The sequence below is a fragment of the Eschrichtius robustus genome, chromosome 12 (genome assembly GCF_028021215.1).
Source record: "Eschrichtius robustus isolate mEscRob2 chromosome 12, mEscRob2.pri, whole genome shotgun sequence".
Classification (NCBI taxonomy): Eukaryota; Metazoa; Chordata; class Mammalia; order Artiodactyla; family Eschrichtiidae; genus Eschrichtius; species Eschrichtius robustus.
Genome location: NC_090835.1, coordinates 78,996,359 through 79,014,457, shown reverse-complemented (window position 1 = coordinate 79,014,457; position 18,099 = coordinate 78,996,359). Strand labels below are relative to the sequence as shown.

At 40.4% G+C, this 18,099-nt stretch overlaps 1 protein-coding gene across 4 annotated transcripts in view; it reads left to right on the top strand.

The window, feature by feature from the left end:
* Positions 1-17,891, top strand: part of CYP39A1 (cytochrome P450 family 39 subfamily A member 1) — a 67,984-nt gene extending 50,093 nt beyond the window's left edge. For 3 of the 4 annotated variants that reach the window (XM_068557677.1, XM_068557678.1, XM_068557679.1), the window contains 3 exons: positions 114-202; positions 13,955-14,042; positions 17,080-17,891. In XM_068557677.1, the coding sequence (XP_068413778.1) occupies positions 114-202; positions 13,955-14,042; positions 17,080-17,151 (249 nt within the window). In that variant the 3' untranslated portion in view covers positions 17,152-17,891. The remainder of the gene's footprint in view (positions 1-113; positions 203-13,954; positions 14,043-17,079) is intronic. The other variant, XM_068557681.1, reaches the window with a different exon arrangement.
* Positions 17,892-18,099: the final 208 nt, after the last annotated feature.

Sequence of the window (18,099 nt, the reverse complement as noted above, 5' to 3'; positions counted from 1 at the left end):
CTGCAACTTTATATGCAAGGATTAGCTGTACAAGATCATTTTTAGCCTAGAGAAATAAAGTTAAGCTTATTTACATAAGACTGATTTAGAAAAAAAATGTTTTCTTCCCACAGGAACGTTGGAAAAAGGCAAATTTAGAGAAGCATGCTTTCTTGGACTGCTTCATGGCATTTGGGAGTGGGAAGTACCAGTGTCCTGGAAGGTCAGTGCGACAGCTGGGGCACATTTATCCAGAAAGTCTGCAGAAAGACGAGGGCTTGGAGGGGGAAAGCTTTGGTTTAATCCCTCTTTTCTCTATTATCAAAAGTACAGGGAAATCTAGGAGACCACATTCTGTTTGATTGGCCCGCGCATTGTGCGATGTCTTTGTGGGAATGTCTGCAGTGGCTTCTGATAGGAGACCTTGTGAGAATAAAATATTATAGTTGCAGCTGCCAGATGAAAGCTGGGTTTGTGTTTCAAATGCTCAGCTTTTCTATAAGGATAATTTGAAGTGGTTTGAGTTCTACCTTTTTTAAAGATATAGATAGAAGAATAATATTTCTTGAACAACAACATTAGCACGGACATTTGCTGGGATTACAGAACATCTTTAACTTTGAGCATGAAAGCAGCTTACTGGGTGGTTTTTCTTTAGTGAATTAGTTTGGTTCTGTAAAAAGTTGCCTTTGATATCTTTTCGAGTTAAATTAATGTGGCACCCAGGCCTCCTCTTCAATGTGATGCCCTGTTCTAGTGCAAATTATTTACTGTTTATTTATTCAAGAAGAAACCTTTCTGAACATCTCACCTGTACCAGGCCTTCTGCTAGGCATTAGGGATAGAGCACTGAGGAAGATGGACATGGTCCCTGACCTCATAAAACTTACAGCCTACATTAAATAAATCCCATTTCCTTGTTGGTGATGGTTCTGTTGGAGAAATGTTGGTACCTATTTGTAACAAAATCTCACTCAGTGAACATACAAATCCTTTAAAAATTCTATATTCGAAATATTGTAGTTTCTTAAGGCAATTGTCTTTGTTGTTTGAACATAATTACCTATCCATATTTGCAATTGTGACTTACTCAACAGCATCCGTTCAACTCCTCCTTTGTTTTATGTTTTATAATATCAACTTGCTTTTCATAATTGACACCTCCCCCAAAGTGGTTTTAATTAGCCTTAGCCAACCATGGAAATTCTATCTTCCTTCTTAGAAGTTATTCTAGAAGCTGAGGGGTAAGCAGATTTGTGCCTGGTGTTTCCCTGGAGACAACTATTCGTCCTGGGGTAGGTCCTTGACTTAAACTGGCCAATCAGACTGAAAGGAGAGGCTTTTTTCTTTCACGGTTAGGAGAGAGGCCCCCTCTGTCCTCCCCCATTGGAAGTGAACAAGCAAGCAGGTAGCTAGCTCCAGTTGTTGCTAAGAGCCAGTTCAAGAGGAATAAGCTTTAGGATGGTTTGGAGTCTGTGGACACAGAGTAGAGATATGGGAAGAGCCTGGTCCATGAGATGTCATGTGCCACTGAATCATCAGTTTTGAGGAGCTTCTCTACTTCCTGTTATGTTAGATAATAAATGTTTTTTATTAATAATATATATTACATATATATGTAATAAATGTTCACTTATTTTTAAGGCAGTTTGAGTTGGAGGTTTCATTGGTTAGATCTGAAAGCATGTTGACATACCCACCAAAAAACTCCAAAGTTAACATTATAATTGAGTGTCAGATACTTTAAGGGAATAGTATAACCAACAAAAAACAAACAACTACAAAAACCCATCATGCTCACCCTTTCTCATATTATTTTTACTTTAGAAAAGCAGTTCTGTTTTTTTTTTAATTAATTAATTTATTTGTTTTTGTTTTTGGCTGCATTGGGTCTTCGTTGCTGCGCGCGGGCTTTCTCTAGCTGCGGCGAGCGGAGGCCACTCCTCCTTGCGGTGCATGGGCCTCTCATTGCGGTGGCTTCTCTTGTTGCGGAGCACGGGCTCTAGGCACACGGGCTTCAGTAGTTGTGGCTCCCGGGCTCCAGAGTGCAGGCTCAGTAGTTGTGGCACACGGGCTTAGTTGCTCCGCAGCATGTGGGATCTTCCCGGGCAGGGATCGAACACGTGTCCCTCATTGGCAGGCGGATTCCTAACCACTGCGCCACCAGGGAAGCCCAGAAAAGCAGTTCTTAAACCAATAGTACATTTATTATTTTTGTCACCAATATCAATGTTGTAAGAGTAGGTCTTCTAAAAATGTTAGATAGTACTTTTTTTCAGGTCCCTTTAAATATATTCCCAGTTGTAACTAAAGAGTTTACTATAAGCGTCTTTGAAATTGAGCTAGAAGTATTTTAGACCAAGAACTGAAATGCTTTGCAATGAAGCATGTAGTATGGGCCAATGGTCAAGGATTAACTGATGACTATGGTTTCTAAGAGGGGCTGTTAGGACATTACTGTGATATCTTTTGAGGCTGACAGACATTTGCTTGAGTTTGACAGTAATGGGTACAAAAGAGGGGACCATGACATTTCACCTCAATCAATAGTATATTATTTATACAGAAACTATACATTTTTCAATGTACCGAGCTTGTACTATATGTAAGGCAGTGTCCTGGGTACTGCAGAAGCTTTGGGCAAGAGTAAGACATGTTCTCAGCCCTCAGGAGATGATGTCTTAGAGAAGGCGGGGAGGATACCATATCGAGTTCATAAATAACTGCAAGGAACGCAGGGTGAGAGATGGCCAAGCATCACGCTGTGCGGATTCAAGAGAGAGGGTGTATCTGGTCAGGGTGATCTTAGATGATTTTCTTGGGAGAGTGGCCTTTGAAGGGTTGGATGAACTTCCAGACTGAGGGAATAGTGATCGAGGGGTCATTTAGTACAGGGGTATGTAGGTTAGGGGTTATGGTTTTACTGTTACGGAGACCAGATTACAAGTGGTGGCAAGAAGACAGACTGAAAAGGTACCTTGGCCCAACCGGGAAGGTCCTTTAATACCTAGGTGCACAGCTCACAAGGCACTAATGAAGTATTAAAAAGTTTTGGGTAGAGCAGACTAGAGTGGGGCATACTGACATTCCATGTGAGAGACATGGAGTGGTGCAATCTACCGGATTTGGAAGATGATTAGAAACAGTGACCAGACGAGAGGGAGGATTTGAGGAATGCTGTAGCTTTGAATCTAGGTGGCTGGAAGAGATGGTAGAAATAGAGAAATTAGGAACAGGAGCAATTTTGGGGACAAGATATTAAGTTTTCCTTTGAAAACTTTTGAGTGTGAAGTGCAGCAAAACATATATCATATAACCAAAATCATATAACCAAAATCTACAGGTTAAATATGAATGTTGAATAAATATGACTTAATTTTTAAAAACCTACTTAATCTAGTTTTCTATTAAGCTTCTATTTTTAATAGTCCATAATTTTCCTGTTACTTATTTTAAACAGCCAACTCATGAAACACCTTTTTAAAAAAACAGACAAAACAGAAAATTGTTCAGGAAGGTGAATGACTTCATTTGGACAACATATGCCAAGATAGATCTTTACACTAGAAAGTTAATCCCACAAACCCTTAGTATAATCCCTAGAAAATTGCACCCATTCTTAGTTTGTGTACCTCAAGCCAATTTATTTTCTCATGTACCAAATACTCAGTGAGTCAGAGAAAGTCGCCTGGGAAGTAGATGACAATCAAAGTTCGTCAAGAAAACAGTCTTGTGGCCTTGCAGCTGTCGCCCCTTGGTGTTCAGGCCACTGAGGCAGTCTGAGAGCCCCTCTCCCAAGTGAACACTAAATAAGAACTCAGTGCTTCCATCATCTGCCAACCAAAAAGCAGAATGAAAGAACTAGAGTTCCTCCTCTGAATGATGGGAGTTCAGAAAATATATGTGGAGGGTAAACCCCTTGCTAGCCACTTCCCTGTAGTGGAAGGGACCCCTTGCCAGTAAATCTACTGCTGGAGAAGTCTAGTGATTTTGCAGAAAAACAAACAGGAGAAAGCACATGAACTACTAGACTTTACCAGCCATGGGAGTATGTGAAATGAAGAGTGGACATTTTCCTCTTAACTGTGAATTTAGATGGAGGAATAGGACAGGGGATTTCCAGTGGGTGTCTCTGAGAGTTGATGATCTTAGCAGAAAGGGATGTGCTTGCCATTCCCACCCCCTGGAATGCACACCAAAGCCAACAGCCCTGATTTTCCTTGGTTCCCATCCCTGCAAGAGGATCCCAGTTGGCTGTATCATTGTGCTAACTGATATGGGTTAAATTCCAGTGTAAAACAATAGCCCTAATCTTTGGCAAGATAACCCCCTTACAAAGGCATGCTTGGATAAGAAAAGGGTGTAATAAGAGGAAGGCTGCAGTACTTGAGACATGGAAATGAAGCATGGATTCCTCAGGGATAAAAACTGTGATTTCTACTTTTTTGTGTGTTTGGGTTCTTCATGTATCCTAGGGCAGTACTAGGTCATAAAGTCATGGACTTATCTTGAATTACTAATGAAAATCATATCGCTATTGGAAAATTAATTCAAACATAGGTCCAGCTGATAATAGGTTAGTAGTACTATTATTCAACCCACCAATTATCTCTTGAGCACCTAGTATTAATATGATTTCCTTCGTTCAATAAATACTTATCAATTGGATGCTATATGTCAGGGTAGAGTTCTAGGAGTTACCTTGGAAAACAAAATAATGGATGAAGTCCCTTCCCTCAAGGAGCTTATAATCTAACTCAAGACACCTTATTAAACACTGGGGAGATTCAAAGACACATAACATTCCTGAATTGCTTATAATGCAGTTGGAGAGATGAGACATAGCAACATGAAAAACAAGCTCTACTTAATAGCATAAGATGGCACTTGAGAAATGCCAGAGGACTGATCTATATCATAATTGCCATAGGAACTCAGAGGAAAGGGCACTGGAAAAGGCTTTATGGACTAGATGAAAATAATTAGTAAACAGCACAAAAGAAAGCATACCTTCCTGAAAGGCAGTGGTATCAAACGTTGCGGGTAGAAAAAAAATTAAGTGCTCGCAGGAATGTAATGTACCTATATGTTAGTGGTAGCAAGGCAACTCTATATTGGGGGTTTGTGAAGCCCTGAGTACAGTAGTTTCTATATGTTTATTATATTAATGATAATGTAATTTTAATAATTGTGCCTTATTCAGTAAAATACCTTTGCGCAATCTTGTATTTGAGAAGCACTGTACTTAGAGATAGCTGATTGCTCTTGAGGAGTGAGCACCAGTCCCTATGGATTTCATGAGAAGTTGCGAATTCAATTCATATTCTGAGGAATTTGTTACATAAACAAACGCATCCCCTCAACTCCAGTTGGTAACTGGAACGGAATGAACTGGGTTTACTAATATAATATTGCCCTAACATTTTCACTATGGCCATGCACATGTCCTGGAGGGGATGTGAAAAGGGTCGAGAGTGGGAAGAGCGGATGTAGTTAACTCCAAGACTGAGCGAGGCTGCCGGATCCTTTATTAACTTCTAGCCATGCTTCTCTCTCCTTTCTGCTTTACTGAGGGGCAATGACTCACTCAAAGGAGCGCAGAAACCATTGGTGAAATCGCAGTCATTACTTTCCCAGCCATTTCATTCTGACACTTCATTAGGAGGCTAAGATTTAAGTCTGTCAAGAACAGAAGCAGCAAATTCCAGAGTGATTTTTTTTAAATTTATTTTTTATACAGCAGGTTCTTATTAGTTATCTGTTTTATACATATTAGTGTATATATGTCAACCCCAGTCTGCCAATTCATCCGACCACCATCACCCCCCAACCCCCGCTTTCCCCCTTTGGTGTCCATACGTTTGTTCTCTACATCTGCCTTGCAAACCAGAGTGATTTTTGATACTTAGGCCAAAGTGCTTCTAAAATAAAACATGTTCATTTCTGCTTCAAAAATACCAGAAAGGACCGTCTTTTCCTTTATTTACCAAAGAGATCGCTAGCCTCTCAGTCGTGCACGGGATACCTGCACAGGATTTGTAGCTGTTGGAGAGAAAGAAAGGGCACTTTGGGCTGGGTATCTCCCCACCACTTTTTTTTTTTTTTTTCATGGGCTTTCTCCCCTCATCAAACTGAGTTACTGCTCTTTGATAAGGTTGGTCTCTTTGTTTTTCAGAAAGAAGTTTCAGCTCCTAGGAAAAGAGGACTGGAATTAAAACTGTGCTATATCACGATTGCCCATGGGTTATTATCTCTCCATCATTAATGTCTTCTTCTTCCTTGCTAATTGCCCTACTTTTCATTTGGAGATTCGTGGGATGCTGAGGTGCTGATTCCGCCCCCAGCTCTATAGGAGTGAAGAACTGTCCCCTAAGCCAATTCTCACATCCCATCCCTGTGCCCTCCCTCCCTTCCCATAGTGATTGATTTTAGTCTTGCCTTGTGTTTTAAGCAGTACAATTAACTACCAAGTGAAAGTTTCTGTTGAGACTTCTGGGTCAGAAATAATCATTCCCTGTAGGATGTGAATAATGAAGCACTTGGCCCCAGAAACTGTCGGCAGCTATTTTGAGACTATAAAAGCAGGATGAAGTTGGTACCATAGAGCAGAGCAGCAGAGGCGAACTGGCTTCATGGTAACATCATTGAGCCGTTGGAGTGATCTCTGCCTGAGGCCAGCACCAGCTCTAGGTTTTTCAGGTACATAAATCGATACAGTCCCTTCAATACAGAAACCAGTCTAATGGGGTTTTCTGTCACTTGCAACGAAAAGCGTCCTAAGTAATATACAATTTCCTTAAAAGCAAAAGCTTTCTTTCAAGATCTGTTGAACTCCGTGAAATATTGTATTAACATATACTAACCACATCAGTTAATAGCTTTCTAAATAGCTTGGGCTTTGTAAGGGGGTGGAGTTTCATTTACTCTGGGTATATCACCAAAGTAAACAAAAACAAATGTCACTTCTTAAATTTTTCCTCCTGGAGGGTCTGGAATTTAAGATATAGCACAAGATCAATTCTATTTGGTGGGTAATTCATCTTAATGAAGGCAGTAATGTTCCTTTGCCCTCTTCTTGAATAAGAAGCTTTAGAAAGAGGTGTCCAGTGTCTAGCTCATAGTTCATACATAGGGGAGTTTTTCTTCTAGGAGGATCACCGTTAAAATAATCCTGCCTGCCTCTCTGAAAAGCAGTGACCTCAGAGACAGTACTCCCACTAGGACGTGATTCTCATCTCCCCAGTGAAACAGAAAACGGTATCTCAAGTCAAGAAGCCCTGAGGTCCTCCAGACCTTTCCTCTTTGCTTCCTCAACTGCTTTCTCTCCAACTTTTCCCCCTTCTAAATATCCCATTCCCTTCTCTTCTCTTTCTCACATCTTTTCTTCTTTTCCTGCTCTTCCAGTTTACCCTAATCCTGTTCTTATTTTATTCTGGATTTACTTCCCCGTATTTAGGACCATCATCTCTCTGCTCACTCTTCCAGATTTTGCCCACACCATCATTCCCAATCAAACGTTTGGTGCCCCAGCCATAATGTTTCCTGTGTAGCTGAGGTATTCTTGGTAATTTTAATTTTGTGTGCTGAAACTAAAAGGTTTGATAAACTACATCTTTTAACATATTTTTCCCCTTTCTGCTTGTCAAGTGCCTCTAGATCAGTGATTCTAAAGTATGATCCCCAGACCACCAGTAATAACATTACATGGAAACTTGTAAAAAATGCAAATTGGGCTGCCCTTCCCCAGACCTACGAAGTCAGAAACTCTGGGGGTCGGCCAAGCAACTTGCGTTTGAACAAGCTTTTCCATGTGATTCTGATGCATGCTAAAGTGTGAGAAACACTGGTCTAGATTATTTTGCCTCCTGTCTTATAGGTTTTTATTTTCCTGTAAGATTTCTTAAAGGGGATGAGGTTGTGGGAAAAGTACTTCCCCTTTAACTTGAAGAGCCATGCTTCAATGAAGGATGCCTGTGAAAGTATGTCTGTATGCTGCCTTCTCTGAATTCCAGGGCAAGATCATTCTATTTTCATAAGCTGCAGCTGGTAGCAACTAGGAATATACTTCAGAGCCCCTGCTCCTGGCAACAGTGGCAGTTTTCCAGCCCATGCTGGCACTGCCCGCAATGACGTCTAGTAGGAAAAAAAGAGAGAAGTTTTCTTTTAAAAAGGGAAAGAGGGATTCAGTCTCAAAATCAAGACATCTAAAACTAAAATCCTTACTTAACCGCTAACCCTAGCATTCCTCCTGTACTCTCGGTTTCTCTTCCATGTCTCACTGATCTCCTAGGTCTGGGCTTCTGGAGCCCCCTTTGCTCCTCCCTCTTCTCGGCCCGCCGTGTCTACTCCCACCTCCTAAACCAGGTCGTCATGCCCCAGGTGATGTCATCATTTTCTTACCCTTCCCCCAGCTGTATTATCTCTTCTTTCAATTCATCTTACTCACTACATACAGATGAATTTTCCTTAAATAATTAGCTCTAATTGTCACTTTCTTGTTAAGACACTGGCACCACTGCCTGCCAGCCAAACTCATCAGCCTAGAACTCCAGACTCTCCAAAAATCTGACACAGACACATCTTTCTGAACATGTGGGAGCGCCCACCCCAGAGGGTCTACCAGTTGTCCCCTGACTACCATGCCCATTCCTCCCCTCACTCTCACTCTATACTGGGTCTAGAATGCCCCCACTCAACATGTCTACTTATTGAAGCCTGTCCTTCCATCCAGGTCTAGCTCAGGTGTCACCTCCACATAGAGCTGGTCAACTCTGGGTTACAGTGCTTGCTCCAGACCCCAAATCTCCGTAGCCCTTCTGTTTCCACATTTGTCTTACATTGTTACCTTTCCCATCTCTCCATGTGCATTACTAGCAATGTGAGGGTAGAGTCCTCACAAAGGGTAGGCCTTTGTGTTCTGTGTAGCTTGAACATTTATTTACAAACGGGGAAAACACACAAGTACTCAGTATTTAAGGAGTTTTCAGCATGTTTATATTTTAATGAGCTTTATTTGTAGATGTGTAATGTTGTTCTTGTAAGTGTAAAAAATACATATTATAAATAATATGCCTCATTATTTTCACTGTTTTGACATTAGAAGTATTAAGAAAACATTCCTAGCATGAACATAGCTCAGCTTGCTTCTGAGGAGCTTTTGTAAAAATACGGAGCTATGAGGCTCATTTTCTTTGGAGTAACGGAGCTTTTAATGTCACAGGTATGTATGTGTTAGTCCCTGATGTTTTAGACATCGAACAAAATTCAGTAACATGGTAAAGGCTTGAAAGCACAATTTATTTTTTGCCGTTGCAAAAAAATTAACTTTATTTAGTGGATAATTTAGGTAATTCTGCTAGAATATCCAAATATTTGGATTTGGAGAAAATAAGAGTTTTAGCACATATTACTTTATTATCTGTATTATTAACTCATCTTACTTTTTTTTTTAACCAGAATAGCAAAATGTTTAGAAATGATAGTAAATGTAAATGTAATATTAATATTTATACTATTTCAATAACTAATACTAATTTAATAACTGAACTAACTTAACCCTCAAAAATAAAAGAAGAAAAATACTAAAGCCTCACCATGCACACAGAATTAGTTGGTCAAAAGCCTGAACTATAGTTTTACCTTAAAGGAAATTCAGTTTTATGATTTTTAAGAACATCACAGGGACTAAAGTTAGTTAAGGAAATGCTTACAGGTTCTAGTGGAAAACTATTTTAATGAACTGATAAACATTAGCTCTATTTCTAATCAAAACATGCATTATGTTTCTAAAATAGTTCAATGTGTGCTCTTAAATAGCATAGGAGCTATTTCTTGTTTACATGACTTATTTGCGTGATAGAGGAAATATTCATTGAGGGCCTCTTATGTATAATAATGTTTAAAGAACCTTCATTTTCACATATAAGTATAATTTTTCAGTACAATTTATTCACAAGGTCTGTTGTATGTTCAGGGTCAAAGTCCCAACACTGTCACATGACACATTCAAGCCCCCTTCTACAGGGAGTAGACAACTTGCAGGCCCCTAGGTGTTCCAGGGCCCCTTCTAAGTCTGTGCCTTGGTTACCCTCTGACTGGAGGGACTTCTTCCCTGGAACGGCCCCACCTACCCCGCCAAATGGTCCATTGTCCTTATTGCCGCGGTGCCTCTCCTCCAGGGACTGGAGAGGAAGGATGCCAGGCACATTTTCCCCAGGGGGCTGAGTTCAGAGAAGCCCTCCGGTCATGGCAAGCTAAAGTTAGAGAAGGGCTGAAAACAGAGTTCTAAGAAAATAGGATTTGTTTGGATAAAGGAGAACCTTTATCCAAAAACGGTTTTATAACTCACAAATGCAAAATTAGCAAGCATTTTTCTACTGCTGCCAGGTAACCGCTGAATATCGGGAAGTCGCTGCTTATTCTGCCAAACACAAGATGTCCGGTTAGTGAGCTCATCTAATTTACTTCTAGGAAGGGTGCTAAGGACTGAGAAGAATTGGCTGTTTTATGTAAGCGGGAATGTTAATGTTTCATTTTACACGTGGGTACTCGTTGCCACCTTTCCCATTAGATACGGAATTCGCGGCCTCCGTGAAACGCCTTCTTCACGGGGCTTTGGAGATAATCACTCTCTTTCCATTCTCCTACCCCTTTGGCTACTTCTCAGGCTCCTTTGCTCATCTTCCTCACATTTCTAACCTCCAAATTTTGGACTGCCCCAGGGCTCTCTCCTCAGATTTCTTATTTTTTTCTATTTAAGTGACTTCATCCTGTCCCTTGGCTTTAAATAATTGTCTGAATAGCGATGACTCTGTATTTATATCTCTTGTACCTCCAGCCCTGATTGAATCCCCACCCAGACACCAGGCTCATCCCCAACCTCCACTCAACATCTCCACTGGATGTCTCCGAGGCACTGGTCTATAGCAAGCTGCCCTGAACAGGTCCAGAAGTGAGCTCCTCTACGTGTTCCTCCTTCAGCCTTCCCCACTGCTATATCCTTGCATTTCCTCAGGCCAAAAACTTGGAGTCGTCCTGGACTCTTTATGTTTTCCACATCTGCCATGCAAACCATCAGCCTATCCTACAAAGTACATACAGATGCTAACCATGACTATTCCATCATCCTGGTCCAAGTCACCACTTTCCATCGCCTGGAAGATTATAATGGCTTCCTAATCAGTCTTCTAGCATCACATTATATTTTATTCTCAATGTAGCAGCCAAATGATCCTTTTAAAATTTAATTCAAATTTGTTTAAAACTGTCCAATGGCTTGTCTCACAGAACAAAATGAAGTCTTTAATGTGCCCATAACGTTAAGGGGATAGTCAGTCATTCTGTAGATAATCTGAAGAATAAACATTTGGATATATCTTAAGGAAATTGGACATGGTGTGCCCATCACGGGCTGCTTTGAAAAGCTCAAGTCCCGAGGACAACCATCATGGCCAGAAGTGGACATCCTAATTTGTTAGAAGTTTGACAGAAACTTAGTTGTGAGAGATTCTGAACCTGCAAATTAGCAAAATTGCTTTTTATTGGAATCGCTGCTAACTTTGATCTGAATCAATGAAGATTGGGACGTTCTATTTCATAGACATTGACACTCAGTTGGAATGAATTATCTTTAGCATTTCTAAGTAGGTAGGATTAAGTTTACATCACAAATATTCGTGAAGAATTGATCTGGTATCCAAGTAGGTCCTAACAACACCTGGAGTGGTCCAGATTTCATCTGAAGTAAAATATAGGCAAGATGTTTCAAGAATACCAGTGGGAAACAAATCTAATTATCTGATATGAATAGCAGATCATTCATGTTCATTCATTCACTCATGCAATCAACAAACATTGAGGATTCAGTGATAAATAAGACATGGTTCCTGCTTTTGTGAAGACGATAGTCTATAAGGGGAGACAGACATGAAAACAATTAATGTAATAGAGTGGGATTGTAGGATAAGGGTGTTAGTTGAGGGATGTTAAAAGTGCCACAGAAACAGAGAAAAGGATGGAAAGGTAAGGAAATTGAATCTGCTTTATGGAGGCATCACCTTCCATCATCTATTCATCTATTCAGTCAGCATTATTAGGCACCAGCAGAGCCCTCTGCACTGTGTTAAGGCCCAACAATATAACCCCAGGAGAGGGATGGCCAATAAGCAATCACAGTTCAGTGCAATAGATACAAAGGCTGAAATGTGCCCTGGGAGCCATGGAATGGAGAGGAAGGACACCTCAGCCCAGAAGCAAGAGATCAGGGAATGCCTCCAGGGGAAACTGAGCCTCAGGCAGGGGAAGGGCTTGCAACAGGGAACATCGCCATTCAGGGAACTCAAGTATGCAGTGTGGCAAGAGCACGGGTTTCAAGGAGGAGCTATGGGGGAGAGGAGTCTGGAGAAATAGGGAGGGAGCAGATCTTCAAGGGCTGGCTGTGTTCCCTGTGGCATCTGGAAGGAAATGAGAAGCATTGACAGGTGGTATGTGTGTATGTATGCATGTGTGTAAAATGAGGAACCAGTGATAGGTTTCTGTTTTAGAGAGTTTACTCTAGTGGGAGAATGAAGGATAGAGTGGAGAGAAGTGACACGAAACAAAGCAACCCATCTGGAAACCCAGGTGATTCAGGAATCCAGGACATAAATAGATGAAGAAGACCTACACTGGGGAGCAGTGGAGGGACTGGAGATAGGGGATAAGGAGAGGGACTGGGGAAACATTTGGAAGCTAAAACACCTCGGTGCCTAACTGGACAGTAAGGGGAATGGAGACGATTGGGTCTGTGATGATGAACAGTTTTCTGATGTTGGACTAATCGTACTTATTAGGGGCCATTCCCCCTAAAATGGTTTGCCTTCCCTAAGGAGAGCTCAGAACAACTCACTTGGGATGCCAGGAGATGTAGCAGAATTCCATCTACACTTTTGTCGGTTTTTAAATTTCTATGTATATGTGTCTACAAAGTCGACAATAAACTAATACGGTTGTATGCTATACAATCTATAAATAAATGATTATCAATATATTGTGGAGTATGCTCAAACATTTTATTATGAGAGGTGTATGATCAAAAAACTTGGAGACTGGGGTTCCCTGGTGGCGCAGTGGTTGAGAATCTGCCTGCCAATGCAGGGGACACGGGTTCGAGCCCTGGTCTGGGAAGATCCCACATGCCACGGAGCAACTGGGCCCGTGAGCCACAATTACTGAGCCTGCGCGTCTGGAGCCTGTGCTCCGCAACAAGAGAGGCCGCGATGGTGAGAGGCCCGCGCACCGCGATGAAGAGTGGCCCCCACTTGCCGCAACTAGAGAAAGCCCTCGCACAGAAACGAAGACTCAACACAGTCATAAATAAATAAATAAATAAAAGAACGTGAATTTCTAAAAAAAAAAACTTGGAGACTGAGTGCAGGATTACAAAAGGAAAATATTTGGTAGTTATGGGGAGTTTTAGGTGCCTACAGAACATTTAGGCAGTAATTTCCAGTGGGCAATAAGGGTCTAAATCAGACAGGACTGTCCAATGGAGATTTCTGTGATCATAGAAAAGTTCTAAATATGTACTGCTCAATATGGTGGCCGGTAACCACTTATGGCCATTGAGCACTTAAAATGTGGTTAGTGCAACTGAGGAACTGAAATTTTTTATTTTGATAAATTTAAATTTATTTAAATAACAGCCACATGTAGCTACCGGTTACCATATTAGAAAGGACAGATCTAAAACTTAGGAGAGAGACCTGGGATCTCATTCATTAAGTGCTTCCACTGGCTAAGCATTTTACATACATTTTAAAGCAATGTAATCATCCCAACTACCCTTCTTTACTCTATCCTTCTAATAGTAAAAGTTTATATTGCAAAGAAGAGCACATTTGCTCTGAAATATGTGTAATTTATAGATATTCTTTATTGGTAGATATTTATGCATCTTTCACAACCAAACACCAATTTTATTTTCTTTTTCTTTCAGGTGGCTGGCTCTGTTGGAGATTCAAATATTTATTATTTTAATATTGTATTATTATGACTGTAGTCTTCTAGACCCATTGCCAAGACAGGTAAGTGTTTTCAGAATTTTGAATAGCATGACTTTCAAATTTGATATAAACGCTAACTCTTTGGTTTTCATTACTGGGGATGAGCTGACTGATTTCCTCACTTAGACTCATCTTAACAGATGATCTCTGCAGACTGAGAAGATACTCCCTTAATTCCAGGTCAGTTCTATGTGCCCCATTATCACAAGACCAGGACCTAAAAGTAGCATTGCCACCACTTAGTGTTAGGAGCTCCTCAATGAATTTACCAATTTTAACCCTTTTCCCAGGGTAAAATAGACATGGCCTTGATGTTGGGCTTGTTTCCCTAGAAAGGCATGTCTGTGGGTCCAAAAGTGAACCGTGAGTTTTGGAGGCAAGTCAGAGCCCTTGGTCCATTTGGAAAGCAATGGCACAAAGGAAATTAACCCACAGTAGAAACAGTGAACATAAATGAAAAGGCCATGACCTTTTCTGACCTCTGACCATTGGATATCTCAATCATTTCACTCCTCTGTGTTGCTATAGTTCTGTTCTCTTAGACCAGTGGCCCTCAAACTGGTGTGAGCATCAGAATTAGCTGGGATGGGGGGCTTGTTAGAACATGGAATCCTGGGCCCTAGCCCTAGAGTTCTTGATAAGTATATCTGGGAAGGGGCTTGAGAATTTCTATTTCTGACAAGTTCTGGGTGCTGCTGCTGCCTCACTTTGAGGACCACTGTCTTAGGAAACAAGGGAAAGTTCCATTTGATTCCAAATGTTTGGAAGTCCCTTTGAAAACTCTGGATAAAAAGGTGTTATTTAAACCGAGGGTGAAGCTGAGAAATGAAGCATTGCAATCTCAGGGCTATTCACATAGCATTTTGTGCTATGATTTACTCTTGATATAATAAGGGCTAATATACGGAGGGATAAATAAAACTCTTGGGTGACAGACATTTCAGTAGAAATTCTGTAAGTGTATAAATGACACAGAAAATATTATATTACTCACAAATATGCACATTTCAGCACTTTGCCTTGATTTCTTTTGCACTTCTATTTTGAGTACAAGCAACAGTGATAAAGAGCTCTCAAAATCTGACGATGAGAGGGAAATCAAAACACCCTTCACAAAGGTTTTCCGCTGAGTGCAGTTTTGTTGGCAAAATGAAGATTGGGGCCAGGATTTACAGGCACCAAATACTAGTTTCTGATCCTCCAAGTTAGATGTCACAATTTTGCCCACGACTGACTCAGCATCTAACTATTTTCCCACCAGCAAGAAGACACAGGAATGCCTTTTCACATTAGAAGGATGTCATTTGTCAAAACCATAGGACACCTAACTCTGGAGATGAGTCATTTTGACCAGATCCTTAGGCAGGATTTTTCCCAGCACTTTCTTCCTAGCTAGGAATTCTATTAGTTGTATTTATTATACTTTTTTTTAAAAAAGCATACATCCTATTTCTCTTTTAACCCTACTAAGAACATTTTTCAAAGAAATGTTACCCCAGTTTGTAAAAAATACAAGTCTGAGAGAATTCTCATCTCAAAGGGCATTTCATTTCACAGTTTCTATTTTAGAAAGATCAATTAAAATTATTTAATTATTGGACTTAAGTTACCAAGTTGTGAAAGGAGGTGATCAAAAAATACAGGAAATGACCTTCCAATTACCAAGCTCTTGTAGGAGGGGGATGGGTTGCCAGGGCATGTTCCAGACACCCTGTTGTCAAGTCCAGGGAAATCACAGGACTTGGAAACCAGCTCCCCCAAAGGAATATACTTGCCACAAGAGCAAAAATCAAAGGCTAGCGTCCCCGTGATTTTACTTTTGTAACAGTGTTTTATTTTACCTTAAACGGTGTGAAGAAAGTAATTTAATCTTAGTTCTCTCCCAATAAGAACCAAACAATAAGGAAACATTACAAAACTTTCCAGGATCCGTGATTGGTCAGCCATGTCCAGTTGCTGGCAATGGGGACTACTATTCCGTTTTGAGCATTCATAAGAAGACCCACTTCAATTCTCTCCCAAAAACAAGCATATTTTTTGCCAACACAGTGGGGTTTTATTTGGTTGATTGGTTTTGCTCTGCTTTACCTTTGGGGGTAGGGGCATGGATTCTTAGAAAATCTCACAAAACCTATGGATCCCCTTTCTAGAAAAGTACACACCTCTTCATACACACAAAATTGTGACTGCAATTTCAGAGAGTCCGTGGAAGTTCTGCAACTCATTCTGTCAACTGCCCTAAGAATCCCCTTGGGGAGGAGCCCTTTCTTTCAAACTGATGACAAAAAAAGGATGATCTAAATTGGATCGCCCTCCTCCTTCCTCACTCCTCGTCTTCCCCCAACCCTCAGGGCTGACAGAACAGGTTCCTTTTCTTATTCAAGCTCCTAAGCTTCAACAAACTCTTTGTATTGGATTGGCCAAATAGATTGTTCGGGTTTTTCCGTAACATCTTACGGAAAAACCCGAGTAAACTTTTTGGTCAACCCTATATTCTTTGCAATGAACTGACCTCCCCTAGCCCCCACACACATTCACCCCTTGTTCATAACTAAGACATAACATAACGTATCAGAACATCTGGAACCACAAAACATCCTTATGGAAAATTGGTGATCTTAGGTCCCCTGTAATAGTGGTTCGCACCACCAACACCATGTTGTCTTATGAACGTCTGTAACATGTGGCATAGGGGTCTCACCCAGCGATTATACATGAAATGTCACAGATTGGGGGCCAGGAATGTAGGAAGAGCTTTTATTAAAGGGTATCCTCTTTATCCAGATATAAAGTGAAAGGTGGGTGGCAGGCCCATAGCACTGGGGTATGTGAAACTGTGAAGAGGCTGCTATTAGAATAAGGGAATTGCCTCCTTTGCTGTCCCTTGAACGGAAGGCTAAAATTGATGCTTGCCATGGAGAACTCATCAAGCAAAACCTTCCAGTCTTCCAAACCTAAACTCTGTACGTTTCAGGAACAATCACACTGAATAAACCTTAGGTCCAAACTGTTGGCTGATGTCCCTTAACTTCTATATTTTCTGCATTTCTGCTTTTAGAGTTCTCTCCATTTGGTGGGTGTCCAGCAGCCGGAAGGACAATGCCGAATTCAATTTAAACAAAGAAAATGACGTCTGCTGGGCCTAAGGAGGGCCAGGGCCTTCTGGAGGAGTGACCGCCCCCCATCGTCTAGCCTGGCAGCACCTAGACCTGAGTTTGACTAAAATGTATCACTTAATTTTGTTTAAGGATTTAGTTCAAGACAATGTCCAGATGGGATGTGTGTTTGGTATCTCAAGAGTAGACCAAGAATCTGACATCACTCTATATCTATTGATATAGAGACCCCAATACAGGGTTTATAGAAAATGTTTCCATGATCCAAAAAGAGGCATTTCTTAAGAAGTTGGAATTTGGTTTCATGAATTACTGTATCAAAACTTTAAATAGAAATAATGTCACTTGAATGAAAATTTTACTATATTAAATTTACTGTGAAGACAACATACTTAAACTTCTATTTTGAAAAAGGCTAAAAGTCTTAGACTCTAAAAAGTATTAAATAATGATTTCTGGAAAATTGCTGTTTTTCTTAATGTGATTCTTAACTCTAGCAATTGAAATTCTTAAACCGCTGTTAATATAATTCTTTATTAAGCATGTCTAACACTAAAAGTATGAATAATATGATAGCTTTCTAACACCTGTGAAGTCAGGGATCATGTCTGACACTCACTTCTACACTCAACTATGCCTAGGACAGCACCTTCTCTATAGGACATATTCAATACATGTATGTTGATTGGTGTACTGATTTGTATTTTAGTTAAGATAAAAGCAGTCCTTTGACTCAAGGTGTTTGTAATTGTAGTCTGAGATAATATTTTTCCTAATTTATAGAAACTCAAATTAAATGATGTGTCAAGGCAAATAACAACATTTCAATCTATTACTTAAGACTTTTGCCTGAAATACTTACTATGAAATCCAGAAAAGAAATCCTATCATGTTCAGGGAAAATATATGATACTAATAACAGCATGAGCGGTGATGTCATGGTTTGTCCTCTAACAGTCAAT